Here is a 19,943-nt window from a genome sequence, read left to right as displayed (position 1 = left end):
CAGCCTCAGCTGGCCAGGGAGCTGCCCTTTCGTAATGATCCCTGGCGAGTTGGCTTACTCGCCAGGGATTGGCTTACTGTGCCCAGATCAGCTAATAGATGTATGCCAATTAAATTTGAATGGGCCAATAGTTGGAAGCTCTACACCTGGAAGACGAAAGAAACAGAACAACAGCGCCACTTATTGTGGCATAAAACATAAAACATAGGCTTTCAAAACCTCAGCTAATTTGAATAACTAACAGGTACAACCATGTGATCTAAGAGGTTGGAGTTGGACTGACTTGTTAAGGAGAAAGATCTTTATTTTCATGAGTAAGTTTTTTTTTTTTTTTTTAATGTATTTGCTAAATAAAACACATTATGGTAGAAAAGAGAGGATGGATTATATGGATTATATGGATAGAAAGAGGGGACACTTTTTGGTAGTATATAGTTTAAGATAAATAATCATCCAAACGGTACACTTAATATATTGATATTAATATTATTATTTCCTCTACTTGTAGGCATATCAGAAATAAGAAGCTTGCAGAACAGTGGAAGCTTTTACTTTGAAAGAGGTGACCCCTCCTACCCCTCCTGAGGATGGCAGGAGGGGCACTTTCTTAAAGGCGTAACTGTTTTTCGCAGGACACTGTGTGCTCTTAAAATCCGGAACTCGTGATCGTTCCCATTGAGTGATCGTCCACAGAGGTAGTTTACCCGCAGCTGTGGGCTTTAACAGCAAACCGCAGCTGGCTCCCCACACCGCGGAGGTATTATGCTCTTCAGGCTATGAGATATCAGGAGTCATGGCGGGTTGGCACCGGGTAACTGCCTTCTGTGTCGGGCTTTTGCTGTTGTCGGCACCCAGCTCCGAGAAACCGGCGGGGAAATGTCTCGGCGAAAAGCCTCGTCAATCCCCCAAACCCCCGGTCGTCCTCAGTAAGTGTTTCCTTCATCAATTTATTCCTTAGTTTGTCTTCTGTTGCCAAATAGTTGCACAACTTGCTGTCGTCCGTCAGTTAGCTAATCGGCAGCTGGCGATTTCGAAAGGAGACCAAACTCCATTCAAAGGGGGTCAAATTTAAGTTCTCCTGATGTTTATCAGCCATCATGTTAACTTAAAAATAATTCTGTATTTATCATATTACTACTTGGCAAGTCTTCAATTCGGCTACAACATATTACACATAAGTCAATTCATTTTGAACTTTTGTAAATGTTTGGCCTGTTGTTGTGGTTGTCATCACCAGCCAAAACAGAGAAATCCTCGTGTGTGCATCTCGGTGTTCAAGACTCTCTTATTATCAGATAATATGACGTTTCATTATTTTAGCTGTGCTGTATCAAAATAAACTCTAAAACGCGTTCCCACAATAAATGCAGAGTTAAAAATTTGCTTTCAAGCGAGGCGTCCTTAAATTGTTGGATTCTTGAACGAGGGTTGGTTCGACATAAGAAATAAGAAGGCGGCTATCTTCATCTATCTGAAAACAAAACAAAAAAAAGCTGTACTGCTGTGGACAAAACTGACTGATTAACGTTATTTGAGGAAAGATTTAAACCTGCCAGCTGTGCCTGTGTTAAAGGGTAATTGTTTACAGCTCAGTCATCCGGTCATATGACAGAACGCGACTCTTCAGCTCAACAGCCAATCAGCTCCTCCAGAGGGAGGGAGGGAGTCTCTCCTCATACCTTTCTGGGCCATTTAACCTTTAGGAGTGACTTTAAAATAAATAAGAATAAAAAACGAAATAGGTTTTACCTCAATCTCATTTTTCATTTCATGTTTTATACTTGTTTGGCTGTACTGTAGCCTTTTTTTTTTTTTTTTTTAATTTTATTTTTTTATACAGCTTACAGAATGGAAAGCACAGGTGTAGTGACTTGTGTTCTATTCAGCTGAAACCTTCCCTGACTTCTTAATGTAAGCATAGCTTGTTAAGAGTTATAATTACACCTGTACACATTACAAGTACTATGTCCGGCATTAAAAATGCCACAGCTGACAGACAGGCAGGAGTATATTAGAAAGAAAAAAAGAGCATAGTGGAAAAAGGAGAAAGATAAGGATAAGGGACAAAGCGCCAACTGCTGCATTTTTGATTTAAAAACACAAACGGCACTTGAAAGAGAGAAGGGGAAAAATAGAAATAGATATGATCATGTGAGTGTCACGAAACACAATGGCAGAGGCAGAGGCCCAGGAGACCCGGGCCATTTGTCCCACCCTTCTCGCCCTGATGCCAAGGGGCAATAGCCCCACACTATCGGAGGTAACTGGGAGTTGACTCCTCCAGAGGCCAGCCATGCCGTCACGAGCTGATGGCGATCCCAAGGACGAGTGATTTTCAAGACGCATCTGTATCTGCAGCCTCTGGCGCCCCAGTAGTTCTTGTTCGGATTTTTGTCAGAAGGGAATTTTTGCTTCCTTCTTGATACATATTACAGTTTCACACAATCACTCAGCTTTGCTGTTTCCGATTCAGATTCTGTGCTAATTTGAAGTAGTCCCAGTTTCTGTATGGTTTACAAAATCACTTACTGCAAGCACCATATTGGTTTTTTGGGGACTTCTCCTGACAGATCATGTGTCCTACATGACAGCTGCTGACATCTGGCTGAAGCCATGAGTTGTTGGGGGTTTTTTTTTGTTTTTTTTTGCAACTCTGTTTTTAGATTTTATTTTTCCTCATTTATTTAACCAGTGGGTCATCCGCCTTGGTCAGTTGTGGCTTGCTTCACACAAACTGCAGTTTCCCCCCTTAACGTCCACCCGTGTGGAACCTGTGTGCGGAGACTGAGCGTCCCTTTGACAGAAGTCTTTAAAGGATTTATTTGTATGGACTAAAATAAAAGTACAGTTCCCATGGTGTCCACCTATAGTTTTGATTAAAGTGTCACTGGGGAAGTTCTGGGAAGGTTTTTGGAGTATGGGAACAGTAATACAAACTCCTCAACTGCTTCAGACCAAAGGCTGAATTGCAGCTGAATGTCTAAAGCATGTTTTTAAAATGATTGTACAGTCAGATGTGCTGCATGCATGATGAGACTGACTACTCTGCTGGATCCATGGCTTCCTAACTAATGCCTAATGCCAGATTAAATTTCTGCAGTTCATCCACTCCTCCACTGGCTTCTTGGGATTTAGAGTAATTTGCACAGCTTCTATATGGTTACATAAGTGCATGTTAATAGTCTAAAGGCTAAGTGCTGATCAATGTCCCTGATAAGTGAATCATTGCTAATGTTGCTCGTTGCAGTTCCAGGAGATCTGGGAAACCAGCTGGAGGCGAGGCTGGACAAACCCACTGTGGTCCATTACATCTGCTACAAGAAGACTGACACATACTTCACACTGTGGCTCAACCTGGAGCTGCTGGTGCCTGTAGCCATAGACTGCTGGATAGACAACATTAGGTGGGTGTCGGTGCCTGAATTTGTCACGTGAAGAAGAGAAAAGTGCTGTTTGTCAGTCGCGGAATTAATTACCATTAACCAAGTTGCCCCTTTTTAAATTACTAGCTTTTATTGTTGTGTGTCTTCATTGATTGTAAAAAATATAAAATCTTAATGTGCTGTTTTTTGGTGGAGAAATGCTGAGGTGCCAATACCTGGATAAGCTAGTCCTCCCCTTTATCAACAAGGTCTAGAGGATAACAAAGTGCAATCTGCTCAAAAATATTAGGAATCGAGTCAACCTGTACTTTAGTACAGTCATAAGAATGATAAAGTAAAACATCTGGAGAGAGACGTGTAAGACAAATTCTTACTCTAGTCCTCCTTTGGACTCGGATTGACTAATCTGGGTTGACTAAATCGATCATGGGAATTTTAACCTGACTTTCTTTGCACTGCAATTTATTTTCACAAAGTATGAGCTTTTATTTTGAAATCAAAGCAATGGGAATAGATCGGTTCTCACGTGACTGAATGATTTTCTGCAAGCAGCACATTTGTACTGCAGCTTGACCGGGTTACCAGGTTTTCAAGGGGTGATTGGATCCCATTATTGTGGCTCTGTGGCTTCAGATCATGCCAATACCACTTTGCATCTCTGCTGTAGAGATCCCTGGAAAAGAAGTGCTTATATTTGCCAATGTTGTTAGTGATCATCACTTACTGTCATTTCAGTTTTATTTACCCACATTTCCACAAAGGGATGGAAACTGCTGAAGGAGTCAGTCCTACAGACACATAACAGAATTATTAACTGGAAATACTCCAACGTAAAATGTTAGTTCGGGTTACAGCAGGGTACCTCCACTCGTTGCCTCTATAGTACAATGTAATGGCAGATTTCCCTCGAATAAGGAACATGACCAAATGTAGCTATAGCATTTAAAGCTTGGCATGTTCTCAGATGCTCATTTCTGCTTTTCATACCAAACATCTTTACTTTCATCTGCGTTGTATATCTACAAACTGCACATGTGGAAGTTGTTGTCACACATAAATAACAAGAAGGTGGCATAACGGAAACTTAAAACGAGAAGTGTTTCTGTTGCATCGTAAAGTGCGCGTGTGTGTGTCTTTGGTTGACCGCAGATGCAGAACTGAGATAAATTGAATATTGCAAACTTGTGTGTGTGCAGGCTGATCTACAACCAGACCACACACACCACCTCTTCCCCACCAGGTGTGGACATCCGCGTCCCTGGGTTCGGGAAGACATTCTCAGTGGAGTACCTGGATCCAAGCAAACGCAGTGTGGGTGGGTTAAATGCTCACATTTGTAACTGTTTTCCTCTCACTGGGACCAGATTTTGTTGCTGATCAAATTTACCCTGATACCATATTTAATGCTTAATGTTTTCTCGTGTGTGTGTGTTGCAGGAATGTATTTCTTCAGTATAGTGCAGGCACTAGTAGACTGGGGTTACACCAGAGATGATGATGTCAGAGGAGCACCCTATGATTGGAGGAAAGCACCCAGTAAGCTACCACACTTGAAAAACCAGGCGGAAACATGGCCAGAAGTGGTGCATATTTAAATAAAATAAAAAATCACAAAACTGACGAGGGTAACAGGTGTATTTCATATTTTACCAGAACTGCTTTGCTCCAGTTCCCCTTTCAAAAGTTGATTCTTCTAGACCAGAAACCTCTTGAGTTTTGGTTTCCAGCAGTTGTGAAGATAATGTTGGGGATTAAAATTATTAGTTGTATATTTTCTGCCCTCAAACGGGGTCAAATTTCCTTTTACATCCATGTCCAGAGTGCTTGAAGTGAGCGTGTCATGCAAACCGACGTCCACTGTTTATTTTTGAGCAGGTGTCTTTAAAAAAGATCCCTCATTTCTGTCTTTCCTCCATAGACCACTTTTGTGGTTGTTGCCCATTGTGATATAAGAACAGGCCAAGCATTCACCTCAGCTCGACTGGCGCTCTCGAATTTCCAAATTGGAAACTGCAGTCTGCCTTCTTATATTCTAAGTCTAACTGTACCAGAATGGTCGAAAGTCTGTTAGAAACAAGACAGTTCAGGCGTGATGACCTGTGGTGTCTTGGACATGTGATATTTCAACTAGCTTATTACACAAGCATTAAAGATCTATATGCAGCCAGCTGTTTTGCAGCAGCACACGAGTGACTCCTCAATATTTGGTTGGCCGGGACTTTCCTTAGTTTTCTAATGAACTAGTCTCATGAGGTGATTGCATAACTCTTGACATGCATCTCTTTACTGGAACAGAAGGACATATAAAGCACAGTAGCCAGTATTTTGAAGAACATGTTCGTGCTATAAAGCAGCTGACACATTTGTCATGCACTGCATTTCTGCTTTCATGCCCTGAGCATAAAAAAAGCCTTGGAAGGTTTAAGTCTTCCATGATGGCTTTGTCTCTTGAAAAAGTAGACTTGTGTAGAAATGTGAGAAAATTGATTAAACCGTGAGGGCGTCAAATTTCTTCTCATACTAAATATTTGCAGTCTAGTTTTATTTGTTTGACAGTCGGTGAATGTCATAACGTTTTGTGTGTGTCATTATCTGCTCTCGTCTCTTCGTCAGATGAGAATAAAGATTATTTCTTGGCGCTGCAAAAGATGATTGAAGAGATGGTGGAGAAGGCTGGAGAGCCCGTGGTGCTCATCGCGCACAGCATGGGCAACCTGTACACTCTGTACTTCCTCAACCAGCAGCCACAGGCTTGGAAAGATCGGTACATCAAGGCTTTCGTCTCTCTCGGAGCGCCGTGGGCCGGCGTAGTGAAGACCTTACGTGTGGTCATCTCTGGTAAGAGACGAACCAGCGTTACAAAAAAGTACTGATGTGCATGTTGTTGACTGCACGGCATAGTCACAAACTCTGTGCCTCGGCACCAGAATACTGTGAACAGAACATTTTTGGATCAGACATGCTTTTAAAAAAAAGTCTCATAATTGGCTTATTTGTGCATAAAATTAAAACAGTTAATGTAATGTAGAGAGGTTGTTCAACCAGCTCACAGTTTGCCACTAAAGATTAAACATTTACTGATGGGAATATTCAGACATATTAGATATACTTGGCTATATATTTAGATAGTGTTACTGTAACAACTGTCCTGCTAATTGAACCAGCTACTAGCCCTGACATTAGATTCCTCATTCATAGTTAGTTCTATGCAAAATATATCACATGTATAATTAATGCTGAACTGTAGCATCTTAATCACAATTATCAGACATTTGCTGCTTTAATTGGCCAAAGATTCAGACTGAGAATCCCAGCTGAGCACCAAATTGAGGGCCCTCAAAACTACATCAGCAAAATGTAGTTTGACTGGTTTCTTTCTAATTGCAGATGCAGTCTTCAAATTAAAAACGTGTGGAACATGGAGATGAATAACATCTTTGCATGCTAATCTAGAAGTTTTTTTGCATTTTTGGAAATGCAATGATCAGCTAGAAGTTCAATTCAATTCAATTCAATTTTATTTATATAGCGCCAAATCACAACAAATGTCGCCTCAAGGCGCTTCATAGATACAGAGAAAAGCCCAACAATCATATGACCCCCTATGAGCAAGCACTTTGGCGACAGTGGGAAGGAAAAACTCCCTTTTAACAGGAAGAAACCTCCGGCAGAACCAGGCTCAGGGAGGGGCGGCCATCTGCTGCGACCGGTTGGGGTGAGAGAAGGAAGACAGGATAAAGACATGCTGTGGAAGAGAGACAGAGATTAATAACAGATACGATTCAATACAGAGAGGTCTGTTAATACATAGTGAGTGAGAAAGGTGACTGGAAAGGAAAAACTCAATGCATCATGGGAATCCCCCGGCAGCCTACATCTATTGCAGCATAACTAAGGGAGGATTCAGGGTCACCTGGTCCAGCCCTAACTATATGCTTTAGCAAAAAGGAAGGTTTTAAGCCTAATCTTAAAAGTAGAGATAGTGTCTGTCTCCCGAATCCAAACTGGAAGCTGGTTCCACAGAAGAGGGGCCTGAAAACTGAAGGCTCTCCCTCCCATTCTACTTTTAAATACTCTAGGAACAACAAGTAGGCCTGCAGAGCGAGAGTGAAGTGCTCTAATAGGGTGATATGGTACTACAAGGTCATTAAGATAAGATGGGGCCTGATTATTTAAGACCTTGTATGTGAGGAGCAGGATTTTGAATTCAATTCTGGATTTAACAGGAAGCCAATGAAGGGAAGCCAAAACAGGAGAAATATGCTCTCTCTTTCTAGTCCCTGTCAGTACTCTTGCTGCAGCATTTTGGATTAACTGAAGGCTTTTCAGTGAGTTTTTTGGACATCCTGATAATAATGAATTGCAGTAGTCTAGCCTGGAAGTAATAAATGCATGAACTAGTTTTTCAGCGTCACTCTGAGACAGGATATTTCTAATTTTAGAGATGTTGCGCAAATGGAAGAACGCAGTCTTACATATTTGTTTAATATGTGCGTTGAAGGACATATCCTGGTCAAAAATGACTCCAAGGTTCCTCACAGTGTTACTGGAGGCCAAGGTAATGCCATCCAGAGTAAGAATCTGGTTAGATACCATATTTCTAAGCTTTTCAGCGCCGAGTACAATGACCTCAGTTTTATCTGAGTTAAGAAGCAGAAAGTTAGTGGCCATCCAAGTCTTTATGTCTTTAAGACATTCCTGCAGTTTAACTAATTGGTGTGTGTTATCTGGCTTCATGGACAGATAGAGCTGGGTGTCATCTGCATAGCAGTGAAAATGTATGCTATGTCTTCTAATGATGCTGCCTAGGGGAAGCATGTATAATGTAAACAGAATTGGTCCTAGCACCGAACCCTGTGGAACTCCATAATTAACCTCAGTGTGTGAAGAGGACTCTCCATTTACATGCACAAATTGGAGTCTATTAGATAGATATGATACAAACCACTGCAGTGCAATACCTGTAATACCTACAGCATGTTCTAATCGCTCTAATAGAATATTATGGTCAACAGTATCGAATGCTGCACTAAGGTCAAGAAGGACAAGCACAGAGATGAGTCCACTGTCAGAGGCCATAAGAAGATCATTTGTAACCTTCACTAAAGCTGTTTCTGTGCTGTGATGAACTCTGAAACCTGACTGAAACTCTTCAAATAAACCATTCCTCTGCAGATGATCTGTTAGCTGTTTGACAACTACTCTTTCAAGGATTTTTGATATGAAAGGAAGGTTGGAGATTGGCCTATAATTAGCTAAGACTGCTGGGTCTAGAGATGGCTTTTTGAGTAAAGGTTTAACTGCAGCCACCTTGAAGGCCTGTGGTACATAGCCGATTATTAGAGATAGGTTGATCATATATAAGATCGAAGAATTAATCAATGGCAGCACTTCTTTGAGCAGTTTTGTAGGAATGGGGTCTAAAAGACACGTTGATGGTTTGGAGGAAGTAATTATTGAAGTTAACTCAGAAAGATCGATTGGAAAAAAAGAGTCTAACTTAACATCAATGGAACTAAGAGTAGCTGTAGATAATATTACATCTGTGGGATGATTATTGGTAATTTTTTCTCTAATGATAAAAATTTTATTTGTGAAGAAGTTCATGAAGTCATCACTAGTTAACGTTAAAGGGATGGTTGGCTCAACAGAGCTCTGACTTTTTGTCAGCCTGGCTACAGTGCTGAAGAGAAACCTGGGGTTGTTCTTATTTTCTTCAATCAGTGATGAGTAGTAAGCTGTTCTGGCTTTGCGGAGGGCTTTCTTATAAAGCAACAAACTATTTCTCCAGGCTAAATGATGATCCTCTAAATTTGTGACACGCCATTTCCTCTCCAGATTACAAGTCATCTGCTTTAGGGTACGTGTTTGAGAATTATACCACGGGGTCAGGTACTTCTGATTAGAGACCTTAGTTTTCACTGGAGCTACAGTATCCAGAGTCGTACGTAGTGAGGAGGTGAAATTATTAACAAGATAATCGACCTCTGTTGGGGTAGCGTTCAGATAGCTGCTCTGCTCTGTGTTGGTACAGGGCATTGACGATGATAACAGTGGCTGGATTATATTCTTAAACTTAGTTACAGCGCTTTCAGAAAGACATCTACTTTGATAAAGTCCACTCTCCACTGCTGCGTAATCAATTATTGTAAATGTAAATGTTATCAGGAAATGATCAGACAGGAGAGGGTTTTCAGGAAACACTGTTAAATGTTCAGTTTCTATGCCATATGTTAACACAAGATCTAGAGTGTGATTAAAGTGGTGGGTGGGTTCTTTTACATTTTGAGAGAAACCAATTGAGTCTAACAACAGATTAAATGCCATGTTGAGGCTGTCATTTTTAGCATCTACATGGATGTTAAAATCACCCACAATAATTATTTTATCTGAGCTCAGAACTAAATTAGATATAAAGTCTGAGAAATCAGACAGAAACTCTGTGTAAGGCCCAGGTGGACGATAGATGATAACAAGTAAGACTGGTTTCTGAGTTTCACAGCTGGGGTGGACAATGTTAAGCATCAGGCTTTCAAATGAATTAAAAGTCTGTCTTGGTCTTTCATTAATTAATAGACTGGTGTGAAAAATTGCTGCCACACCGCCCCCTCGACCTGTGCTTCGAGATTTCTGGTAGTTAGAATGACTCGGGGGTGTTGATTCATTTAAACTAACATAATCATCCTGCTGCAACCAAGTTTCTGTAAGGCAGAGTAAATCAATTTGTTGATCAATTATTAAGTCATGTACTAACAGAGACTTGGAAGAGAGAGACCTAATATTTAATAATCCACATTTCACTGTTTTACTCTTTGGTTCAGATGTGGATACTGTATTGTTCTTTCTTTGTGATTGTTTAAGTTGTTTGTTGCTGGTTTTTAGTTTGTTTTTTGTCTTTTTGGAAGCAGACACAGTCTCTATGGAGATGGGTTTTTGGGGGGGTAGCAGGAGGAGAGAAGCTGCAGAGAGGCGTGTAAGACTGCAACTCTGCTTCCTGGTCCCAACTCTGGATAGTCATGTTTTGAGGGGTTTAATAAATTTGTCGATATTTCTAGAAATGAGAGCTGCTCCATCCAAAGTGGGATGGATGCCATCTCTCCTAACAAGACCAGGTTTCCTCCAGAAGGTTTGCCAATTATCTATGAAGCCCACATCGTTTTGGGACACCACTCAGACAGCCAGCAATTTAAGGAGAACATGCGGCTAAACATGTCACTCCTGGTCTGATTGGGGAGGGGACCAGAGAAAACTACAGAGTCCGACATTGTTTTGGCAAAGTTACACACCGATTCAATATTGATTTTAGTGACCTCCGATTGGCGTAACCGGGTGTCATTACTGCCGACGTGAATTATGATTTTATTGAATTTACGTTTACCCTTAGCCAGCAGTTTTAAATTTCCTTCAATGTCGCCTGCTCTGGCCCCTGGAAGACAATTGACTATGGTTGCCGGTGTCTCTAGCTTCACATGTCTGAGAACAGAATCACCAATTACCAGAGTTTGACCCCCGGCGGGTGTGTCACCGAGTGGGGAAAAACGGTTAGACACATGAACGGGTTGGTGGTGTACCTGGGGCTTCTGTTTAGGACTACGCTTCCTCCATGCACAAAGAAGTCCATCTTTGTGTAAACTTCAAACACTAAAAATTTTTGTCAAAGAAATGTCTGGTTTTCCAAAGGATATTAGGCTGCAACTGAATTTTACAGGCCAGTGTATTGGTTTATTAATGCCAGACCAAATCTAAAATCCACACCGGAGTTTACAGGAATTTACTCTCCTGCTACTCTGACAACAAATATTTGAAATAAAATATCTTCTGCAAGAGCATCCTGACCAAGAGACTGAGGACTGCGGCATATATCAGGTGTTTGCCAGGACATGCTTCCCTTTTCTAAGTCACCACTCAACGAAAGCGTTAGCTATCTTTCAATTCTCCATCCTTTATTTCTGTTCCACTTTCTAGGTGATAATGACCGCATCCCAGTGATCAGCCCGTTCAGGATTCGCTCCCAGCAACGTTCTGCTGTCTCCACCAACTGGCTGTTTCCCTTTGTCCGCTCCTGGCCCAAAGATAAGGTGTGTGTTTGTTTAAATGGGAATTAATTTTTCCTTCTATGTCAACATAAACTTATTTCTGACACGTTAGAGCAGCCTTACAGCAATTGTTGGTGATGTAGTTTTAGATTTAAGAAAGCTGTCACTTCATGCCGAGCTGTACGTCTGTACCCACCCAGTAAACACTTGCTTGCTGCTGCATTGTGGCAGCTTCACCATTGTATTGGAACGAGGAAGCCACACAGCCTGAAGCAGAAAAGCAGTTTCTGTTTCAATACACACTACCCAAAGTCTAGTTTGTCTTATTTGTGCTGGTGACCACTGAACATAACTTTACTTTAGATAATGCTTCAAAAGTGCCCAGAGGTATTACACGATGGCACCTCTACAAAGCCTTTGGTTTAAAGGTAGAGGAGGTAAAGGCCTTTTTCAGGTCATGCATGAGCTGATGGGTTGCACCAGTGTAAATGTAAATGTGCAAAGGTATTTGAGCAGAGTCCAAGAATAAATATGAAGCAGACATGAATATAAGTCCACATTAAACAAAGGGATTTGTCAAGAGATGCATCAGGAGCCTCTCTATGTACATTTTTGTGCAGCGAGCCAAGAGAAAGTGGAGAGTATCAGATCAAAGACGGGGTAAATTAAAACAAAAAATTGGAATACTGTTGGCGGTTTATTGCACTTTTGGCACCATTAAGCTGGGATGGCTCACAGACAGAATATGAATATGTTTCCACCTCCAGGTCTTTGTGCAGACACCTACCGCCAACTACACTGTGCAGGACTACCATCGCCTCTACTCTGACATCAATTTTGAGGACGGCTGGATGATGCAGAAGGACACAGAATCGCTGGTGGCTGACTTCACACCCCCCGGCGTGCCTGTCCACTGTCTGTACGGTGTAGGCATTTCCACTCCTGAAGCATTTCAGTACTCAGAAAAGTTCCCAGACGTGGAGCCCACAGTGTTGAGCGGCGAGGGGGACGGGACGGTAAACCTGTACAGTGCCCTCCAGTGCAAACGCTGGATAGGAAAGCAGAAGCAGCCTGTGACGTTGGTCGAACTTCCACAAAATGAGCACGTTAACATGCTGCTCAACGTGACAACTGTGGACTATATTAAGAAAGTGGTGTTTTCTCCGTGATGCTGGCTGGCAGGCAGACGGCTCTGCTCGCCTTACTGACACGCGGAGCAAGACGGGAACTGACGTCTCACCTGTCTGAACAATGATTGCCAAATATTCCCCATTTATGCCACAATGCTCAAGGAAAGTATTGGGGTTCTTTAGGACAAATGCAGGTTGATATTTTTTTTTTTATTGATTTTTATTCTTTTTTTATTTTTTTACTCTAAAGTCTACATGCAAAGAGTTTAACTCTTTGCATGTAGACTTGCATGTGCTTTAATAAAATGAGCGATGTTTTGATCATGAATGAGATTTCTGAACTCTGACTGTATTGTGGTAAAATTGTAACTAGTTAAAGCATATACTGAATTTATAGCCTTTTCATTCCAGCTGATTTTTTTTTTTTTATATATAAATCCTGCCTTTTTTCAAAATTTCATCTTAGCTGTGTATCGCTGGTTGTTAGGATTCATGTTACAAAAAGTGCGTGCTAAAGGATTAGACCCATACACATCAGACTTTAGGTTTCAAAGATGGTTGAATTTGATATCTTCTTGGACTAAAGCCTTCAAACTGTTCCTGAGGGAAGATGACACACTATTGGTCATAAGATGGAGTTTATATCTACCAAATGGACTTTAATCTTTTTAATCTTTTTAACTGATTAGTGATTTAATTTGTGAAACTTAGGAGTTTTATCAGTGAAACTTATCGATTGGGTCTCATGAGGACAACTTTATTGGCTTACAAAACTCATGAAGTGGCCAAAGCAACATAAAAGCTACCCTGAGGCTCAGATTTACCAATCAAAGAACTCTTTGTGAGGCTGCATGTAAGGCAGAAAGTCAACTGAAGAATCAGTGCAGTCTAGAGACCAGCCCATAGGACACGTTGCTCTTGCCATCCTGCTAGTATGGGGTTATCTTATCATTTAAAGGTGGCACTTCTGCCGAATACTAGAAGTATTTCTGGTTTAAACTTTAAATTTATCTGTATCAGATCAGTGGGTACCTCAAGGCACTTCACGCTGGAAAGTCAGCAAAATAGAAGTCCAATAATCAAACAATCTTTGATGAGCAAGCATTGGATGACAGTGGAGAGGAAGAAATCCCTGTTTAACAGGAAGAAGGCTCCAGGTTAGGTTTGCAAAAGCCATGATTTGGCTTAGAATAAAACTTTTTTTTTTCCTCAGGTCTTACCTTCGTTTACTCAAACACTAGGAGTCTCCCGCACTTGACACTGACTTCACAGCTGATTGTTTACATTTGTGGTTTTAAACTTTACTCTGTGCAGAGCTATCAAAGCATCTGTTTTGGGTTTCTCTCAGAGGGTGAGCCCAACCTGGGCTGGCTAGTCAGGGGAAGAGGGCCCCCTTCTTACTGTGTCTGCTACTGATCACACTGAATGCCATCATTTAAAGAGCTGATGCTTTTTTGAAATGCTAAGATGGTTTGTTCAGGACAAAGATTTTAATAAATCCTAAGACTTTTGTATATATCAGGACAGAATGATTCAATAAATTAGTTCTTGACACCAGATTTCATGCTCTGAAGCTTAATTACAGCCACCGGGGGACGACTCAAGACCATGAGATGAGTTTTTCTTTTGTGGATGTGAAAAGTTCAAAATCGGACAGTCTGTTCTGACGTGACTGTATTGTGCCATGCCGCCCCTCAGCGGGCCAGACCAAGATGATCTACTTATTCACGTGCTGCCTTCTGTTCATTAAATTCTTTTAATATTTGCAGTGAATCCCTCTTGTATACCTTACTCTAAAGCTCTCTGTTTTATTTTCTCCATGTATGGATGTCGTATAGGAAGATTGGGACTATGTGAATTATATGATCAAATCAGGCACACACACAACCTTTTCTCTAACCACAGGAAGCCCCATTATTTCTGTTTGCCAGGGGGAGCCAATCAAAAATGTTGTACAAAAACAGACTTAAAAAAAAAAAAAAAAGGCTCAATTTTAAGAGAACTTCACTTTGACTTCATTCAATATGTGAAATCTGGATTTTGGCATTTAAACTTCTTGAATATGAGTGAAACCAGTCGCTGAATTCCTTCCACTGTTCTGGTAAAACGTACAGCTGTGACACTTGAGGTTTCTATGCTGACCAAATCCACAACTTCCCTGCAGCGACGCAGTCATGCATATGCCGTAATTCTTCAGCGCTCTCACCACTGTCCCATACGTAATGGAAAAATACAAAAGAAGTAACGTCTTTATTTAAATACATAAAACATTTCAATACTTTTGCAGTTAGCTGTGATTGTGTTCGTTGGGGCGTAAAAGGACATTTAAAATGTTAGCAATTCAGTGAACACTGGAGTCAGAGCTGAGGTAACGAGTCTTCCTCAAATCTGTGCAAAGACAACATCAGCTTTACTCCATTAGTTACTTCATGTTTTAGGATTCCAGAGGAAAGCGGAAAGTCTTGTTTCCCGTCCTGCAGCGAAGCTCCGAGCAGTCCAGCCTCAACACAAATGGTCCGTCTTCGTGGTCGTCTACTAGACTCTACAACATTAAAAAAATAAAACAAATTCAGTTACATCTACTGCAGCTGGGCTAAAGAACCTGTGCTCTAATTTTGTAAAACAGAGTTTGATAACTCCAAAATGAAGGAAATTCTGGGTCTTCTGCTCCAGAAAGAGGGTTAACTTTAACTTAAATTCAGTCAGTTAAACTCAGGATTCTGTTAACCAAACCTGCTCGCTGTCAGGTTTTCTTCAACCCGAGTTTCTCTGAGCTCCCCTCTCATCAAGCCTGAAGCAGCTGACTAAAGCGTAACACCTTTTCATTTGTATGTTGATATTAAAGCACATACCAGAACACCTTATTTCACACATGACCAAGGACACACGGATCTTTGGACACGTTTGGATTAATTTTCCAAAACTCTAAAACTCTGTGGCATTACGGCAGCTCAAACAATTACACTACATAACTGAAGTTTTCCCTGTTTAAATGAAGCATATTTAAAATACAGGATTACACTACAGTATATCCCATTTTATCTTATCAATAACTGTGAATCCTCCTTTTATCCGAGCTTCACTGATAACCTGTGAAAAGCCAGACTGCTGACCAATCCTTGTTTAGCAGATCCTTTACAGTGAAAGACAACGAGCTGACAATAAAGTAACAAAAATGAAGAGAAACTGATTTTGTGTAATTACTACTTGGCCACTACAGGTTTTCATATCCCTGTCTGGGTATAAAGTGCCATTTCTCACAGACAGGAAATGAAAACTGTATATCAGCACTGATGTGTGACCCACTATTATCATAGTTTTAAGAATAATTCAAAAACATTTCAGTCAGACTGTTTCTTATCTGAGATATACTGAGTTTATTAATCACACCTGGACTCGGCTTGCTATGACAAGCGGTCTGGGCCCTTAAAATTAACTAAAGAACTACAAAAGATCTAACAAATTAGGAGGAACAAATAAATCATATAAAGACAATACAAACAGATGTCAGTGCTGGGATTTAGGATTTAGGGAAAATCACAAGTTGTCCGAGTACCTGCAGCTCCTGCATGCACTCCTCCATCTGCACTGTCTGGTCTCCCACACACCAGGCCAGACTCACATGGAAGGATGGATCCTATGAAACACATTAAGGAACATTATAGGCATTATAATGATTTTTTGTTTTTTAATTTGCTGTTTGTTCTCTGATGTGTCATATTAAAGTCTCTGCTGGTATCTGTGTTTAACACCACGCCTGTCCTTCGATCAGAATGAAGAGGCCGGTGCAACATAGAAGAACATCGCGCTCACTAATCAGGACCCTGCATTTAATGTGGCATTACTAGTTCTACTACATTCAAAATCATCACACAATAGCTGGTAAAGCTGCAGATTTGTTTGTGTGTGTTTTTAACTGACCTTGTAGAAAGTCTCCAGGCGAAACTCTGTCATCGTCCTGTCAACAGCTCGGATCAGCTCCAACAACTGAGCATGCCCAGTTGACACTTCCATCCCCAGGAATGTCCTGCAGGCAAAACACACACACACAGAAACTGTCCTCATACTTTTTGGCAGCAGATCTGAACGGTCTGTGCAACAATGACAATATGTGTAAAGTAAGAGGACAGTTACACATCCAGTTTGATGATATACTAAATGTTATGTTTTCCCCTAGCTGGCTGATCTGGGGTGGTTTTGATTTCCTTGTTGAGGAACGCAGCTGTGAGCTGCAGCAAGAGTGCCGCTAACTAAGTCACATATTTTGACTTTGAGCTGTCCAGGATCGATGTCTGTCCACCTTCAAGTTTAGAAGGAACGCTTCTTTAAACCTTTGCTTTCGCAATCTAATCTTTGTTAGTTGCACAGTCAGCTCTTTACTTCTAATGTTCACAGACATCTAAACGTTTATCCTAAAATCTCAAACAAAGCTCAGGATGCATGTTTTATCAGTACACATGTCAGTGAGCTGATGTGAATGTGCTGAAGCTGTGTAACGGTCCAAATACTTACAGTCTGACTTCTGTTCGGATTAAAAACTCAACTGTACCTCGTTTTCTCTGCATTAGAGTACACGCGCAGTCTCCCTGCCGAGCACACGAACCTGGCGATGAGCAATACAACCAGAATAAGTGTGTCACCAGAGTTATAGATAACTGCATTTTTCTGCTGTTTCCTTTATCTTTTCCTCTTTTTACCATCTGGTCTTGTGATTTTAGATTTATTATGTTAAAACTCTTTTGCATCTTATAAAATAATGCCACCTTACTTACCATTACATTAGTGTTGTCACAATACCAGAATTTCTCACTTTGAAAGCTTGACATTTGAAGCTGGGAAAATGCAATAAAACTTCTGATTTTTATTAAAATTAAATATATTATAGCTGTGCCATGACAACAAGGTTCATTTTATCATATTAGCACCAACATAACAAACTGCTATTAGACTAAAAATCTGTCAGTCACAAATCATTAACCCATGAGTGGGCTTATTTAATACAGCGGATAATCCTATATTTGACACATGGATTTATAAAATCAACAGTTTCTTACTCAATCTGAACCAAAATGAATGACTGAGTCCATAAACTCAGCAGGGAAGTGTTTACAGAAGTCTGTTTTCCCATACACTTCTATAGGACCTGAGTCTTTTCCCCCCACAGTTATCGCCATCTAGTGGCCTAAAGATTGAATGCAGGTTTTTAGGCACTCCACACTGGCTTCACTTCTCCTACACAGAAGTGTGGCCATGTTTATTTTTATTTTTTTTTTAACCACCTGTGATCAAATTCACACAGAAGCTTCTTGGGGATGAAGCCAACACAGAGATGCCAAAAGCTGCAGTCCCTCCAATGGCCACTTGAGGGTGGCTACAAAAGCAAGCCAACACCCACTGAGTCCCGCGTTAAAATACCCAACTTCAGAGATCAAATCTAGATGTTTACAGCGTGGTACACAAAATGTTTTTGACTCTATAAATTATATTTTCAACTTATTTAATAAGTCATTCATCTGGGTTTTGTTAAGGTTTAAAGTTAAGAGTTTGCCAAAAACTAAACAAGAGGCTTTAAGAAAAAACAGAGCTGGACTCTACATTAAAAAAAATATAGCTCTCTTTTTGACATCACTGAAGTAAATAATTAATCCATATCATTATAATAAAAAAACAAAACAAAACATAAAACAACCTTTTGCAGCCTGTAAGACTTGACTTGAGGCTCTGTGTGAACGGCTGGATCCAGTGGTGTCTGAGCACCACTGTCTGGGACAGGCTGAGGTGGAACTCATCCTGCGCAGTCAAAACCACACCCTGGGCACATGCTGCCGAGAGAATCCCATCCAACAGCTCCCCAAACTCCTCTTCAGGATGATCTGAGGAGACAGAGAGCAAAGCAGGCACAAGGTGAGAAATCAAGACGTGATCTTCGTTGACCGGTCACTTGCTGTACACAGTGACTGCCTTACATGGGAAATAAACGTAGCTAGCCCAATTTCCTCTTTCATGCTTGAAGGAGCGGCTGCGTCCACCATGAAGAGAGCTGTCTTCAGTCTGTGAGTCCACCTCATCTGGAAACATGGCCAACACACAGCCAGGGAGAGGCAGTCTGCAGAAAGCACAGCCAGGATGGAGTAATTATTTTTACCCAACATGCTTTAATATAATTTATATTTTCCTCAGCTGCGATGTAAAGAATTCTGGGCGTCCTGGGAAACGCGGGATTTCTCACTCAACGGTCACTTTTGTTATTGCTTGATTGAACAATTATTTGCTCCATTTTAAGTTATTCTATCTGAAAATTTTGTATCAGCCTTGTATAGATGGAGTTATGTTTTCTCACCTTTTGTTTTGTCTGCGTGAAAAATCCAAAGATAGACACCTGAAAATCTTGCTTGACAAAGAAAAGCATCAAATCCTCACAAGTAAAAAGTGGAAAAATAGCAGTTACGTAATTATTTTAAAAAGTTCATAGTCTTCAATTATGAAATCTTTTTGGTTTTTGTTCACTGTTTATGATTTCTATAGGTATTACTGACCTTCACAGTTTATGTAGTTAGGTCAGTTTGGTGCCAATGACCGCAGTTTTTATGACTATTCAATTTGAGAAAGTTGCAGGAAAACCAGGTTATGATCACATGGGGCAAACAAAGAGGCAGGTGGATAGGACAGGTTTGAAATAACATTTATTTATTTATTATTTAGTTTACTTCACATTTTATAGATTGCCCGATGCCTATACTGTTTTATTCTGTTATATATTTATTTATAGTTTGGGCAGGTTTGGTCTTCCGTAGCTTAGCTATATCACCAACGCTAACACCCGAGAGAGGGTTACACAGCCATGAGACACACCTTGATTTGGGGCTCTCTTCTTCAGTTTTGGGTTTCTTCCTCTTTGGCAAACCATCATCTTCCTCTTGGCACTTTCGGCAGGTAGTTTCACTCTGATTTTTCGCTCCTTCAGCTTCACCGCCAGCCTCACCGTCGTCCTCCGAGCTGCTGCTGTAGCCAACCAACATTTTAAACTACCTGATATTCCGCCACATTATTTAAAATAAGAGATCAACTCACGGGAGCTCATATAACTTTTTAAACCATGCACATAAGAAAGGTGCCTGCCTTCCAGCGCCTTCTGCGCTTCACTTCCGATATAAACAACCTGTTGTAACCATAAATTAGGTTCCGGTGTAACATAACGCCTGCTGTAAAACAGTTCCCCTTTCGATGGTTTGTGGATTAAAGAAAATGTGTATATACTGTATCAGCTGTGTATCTTATGTGTATTATATGTGTATTAATGCAGTGTGAGCTATTCGGAACAAAATATACCAAGTTTAAAAGAGCCATTTAGAAAATATATTTGTTTATTTTTTTTCTATTCTTTAAAGTATAGA

General features: G+C 40.7%; 2 protein-coding genes across 2 annotated transcripts; one reads left to right on the top strand and one right to left on the bottom strand.

Annotated features, from left to right (window-relative positions):
* The first annotated feature begins 613 nt into the window (after positions 1-613).
* On the top strand, positions 614-12,945 carry pla2g15 (phospholipase A2, group XV). Its single transcript, XM_085165521.1, has 7 exons — positions 614-926; positions 3,248-3,404; positions 4,580-4,698; positions 4,821-4,919; positions 5,997-6,221; positions 11,349-11,461; positions 12,187-12,945. The coding sequence occupies exons 1-7, from the start codon at positions 794-796 to the stop codon at positions 12,586-12,588; spliced, it is 1,248 nt and encodes a 415-aa protein (XP_085021647.1). The 5' UTR covers positions 614-793; the 3' UTR covers positions 12,589-12,945.
* On the bottom strand, positions 12,751-19,914 carry usb1 (U6 snRNA biogenesis 1). Its single transcript, XM_085165527.1, has 7 exons — positions 19,402-19,914; positions 18,516-18,655; positions 18,239-18,422; positions 17,099-17,152; positions 16,471-16,576; positions 16,106-16,186; positions 12,751-15,091 (listed from the first exon to the last, which is right to left on the bottom strand). Exons 1-7 carry the CDS (start codon positions 19,566-19,568, stop codon positions 14,984-14,986), a joined length of 840 nt encoding a protein of 279 aa, XP_085021653.1. The 5' UTR covers positions 19,569-19,914; the 3' UTR covers positions 12,751-14,983.
* Positions 19,915-19,943: the final 29 nt, after the last annotated feature.

This window comes from Neolamprologus multifasciatus, chromosome 7 (assembly GCF_963576455.1).
Source record: "Neolamprologus multifasciatus chromosome 7, fNeoMul1.2, whole genome shotgun sequence".
In the NCBI taxonomy this organism is placed as follows: Eukaryota; Metazoa; Chordata; class Actinopteri; order Cichliformes; family Cichlidae; genus Neolamprologus; species Neolamprologus multifasciatus.
The sequence above is the reverse complement of the archived record's forward strand: the minus strand, read 5'-3'. Positions and strand labels throughout refer to the sequence as shown.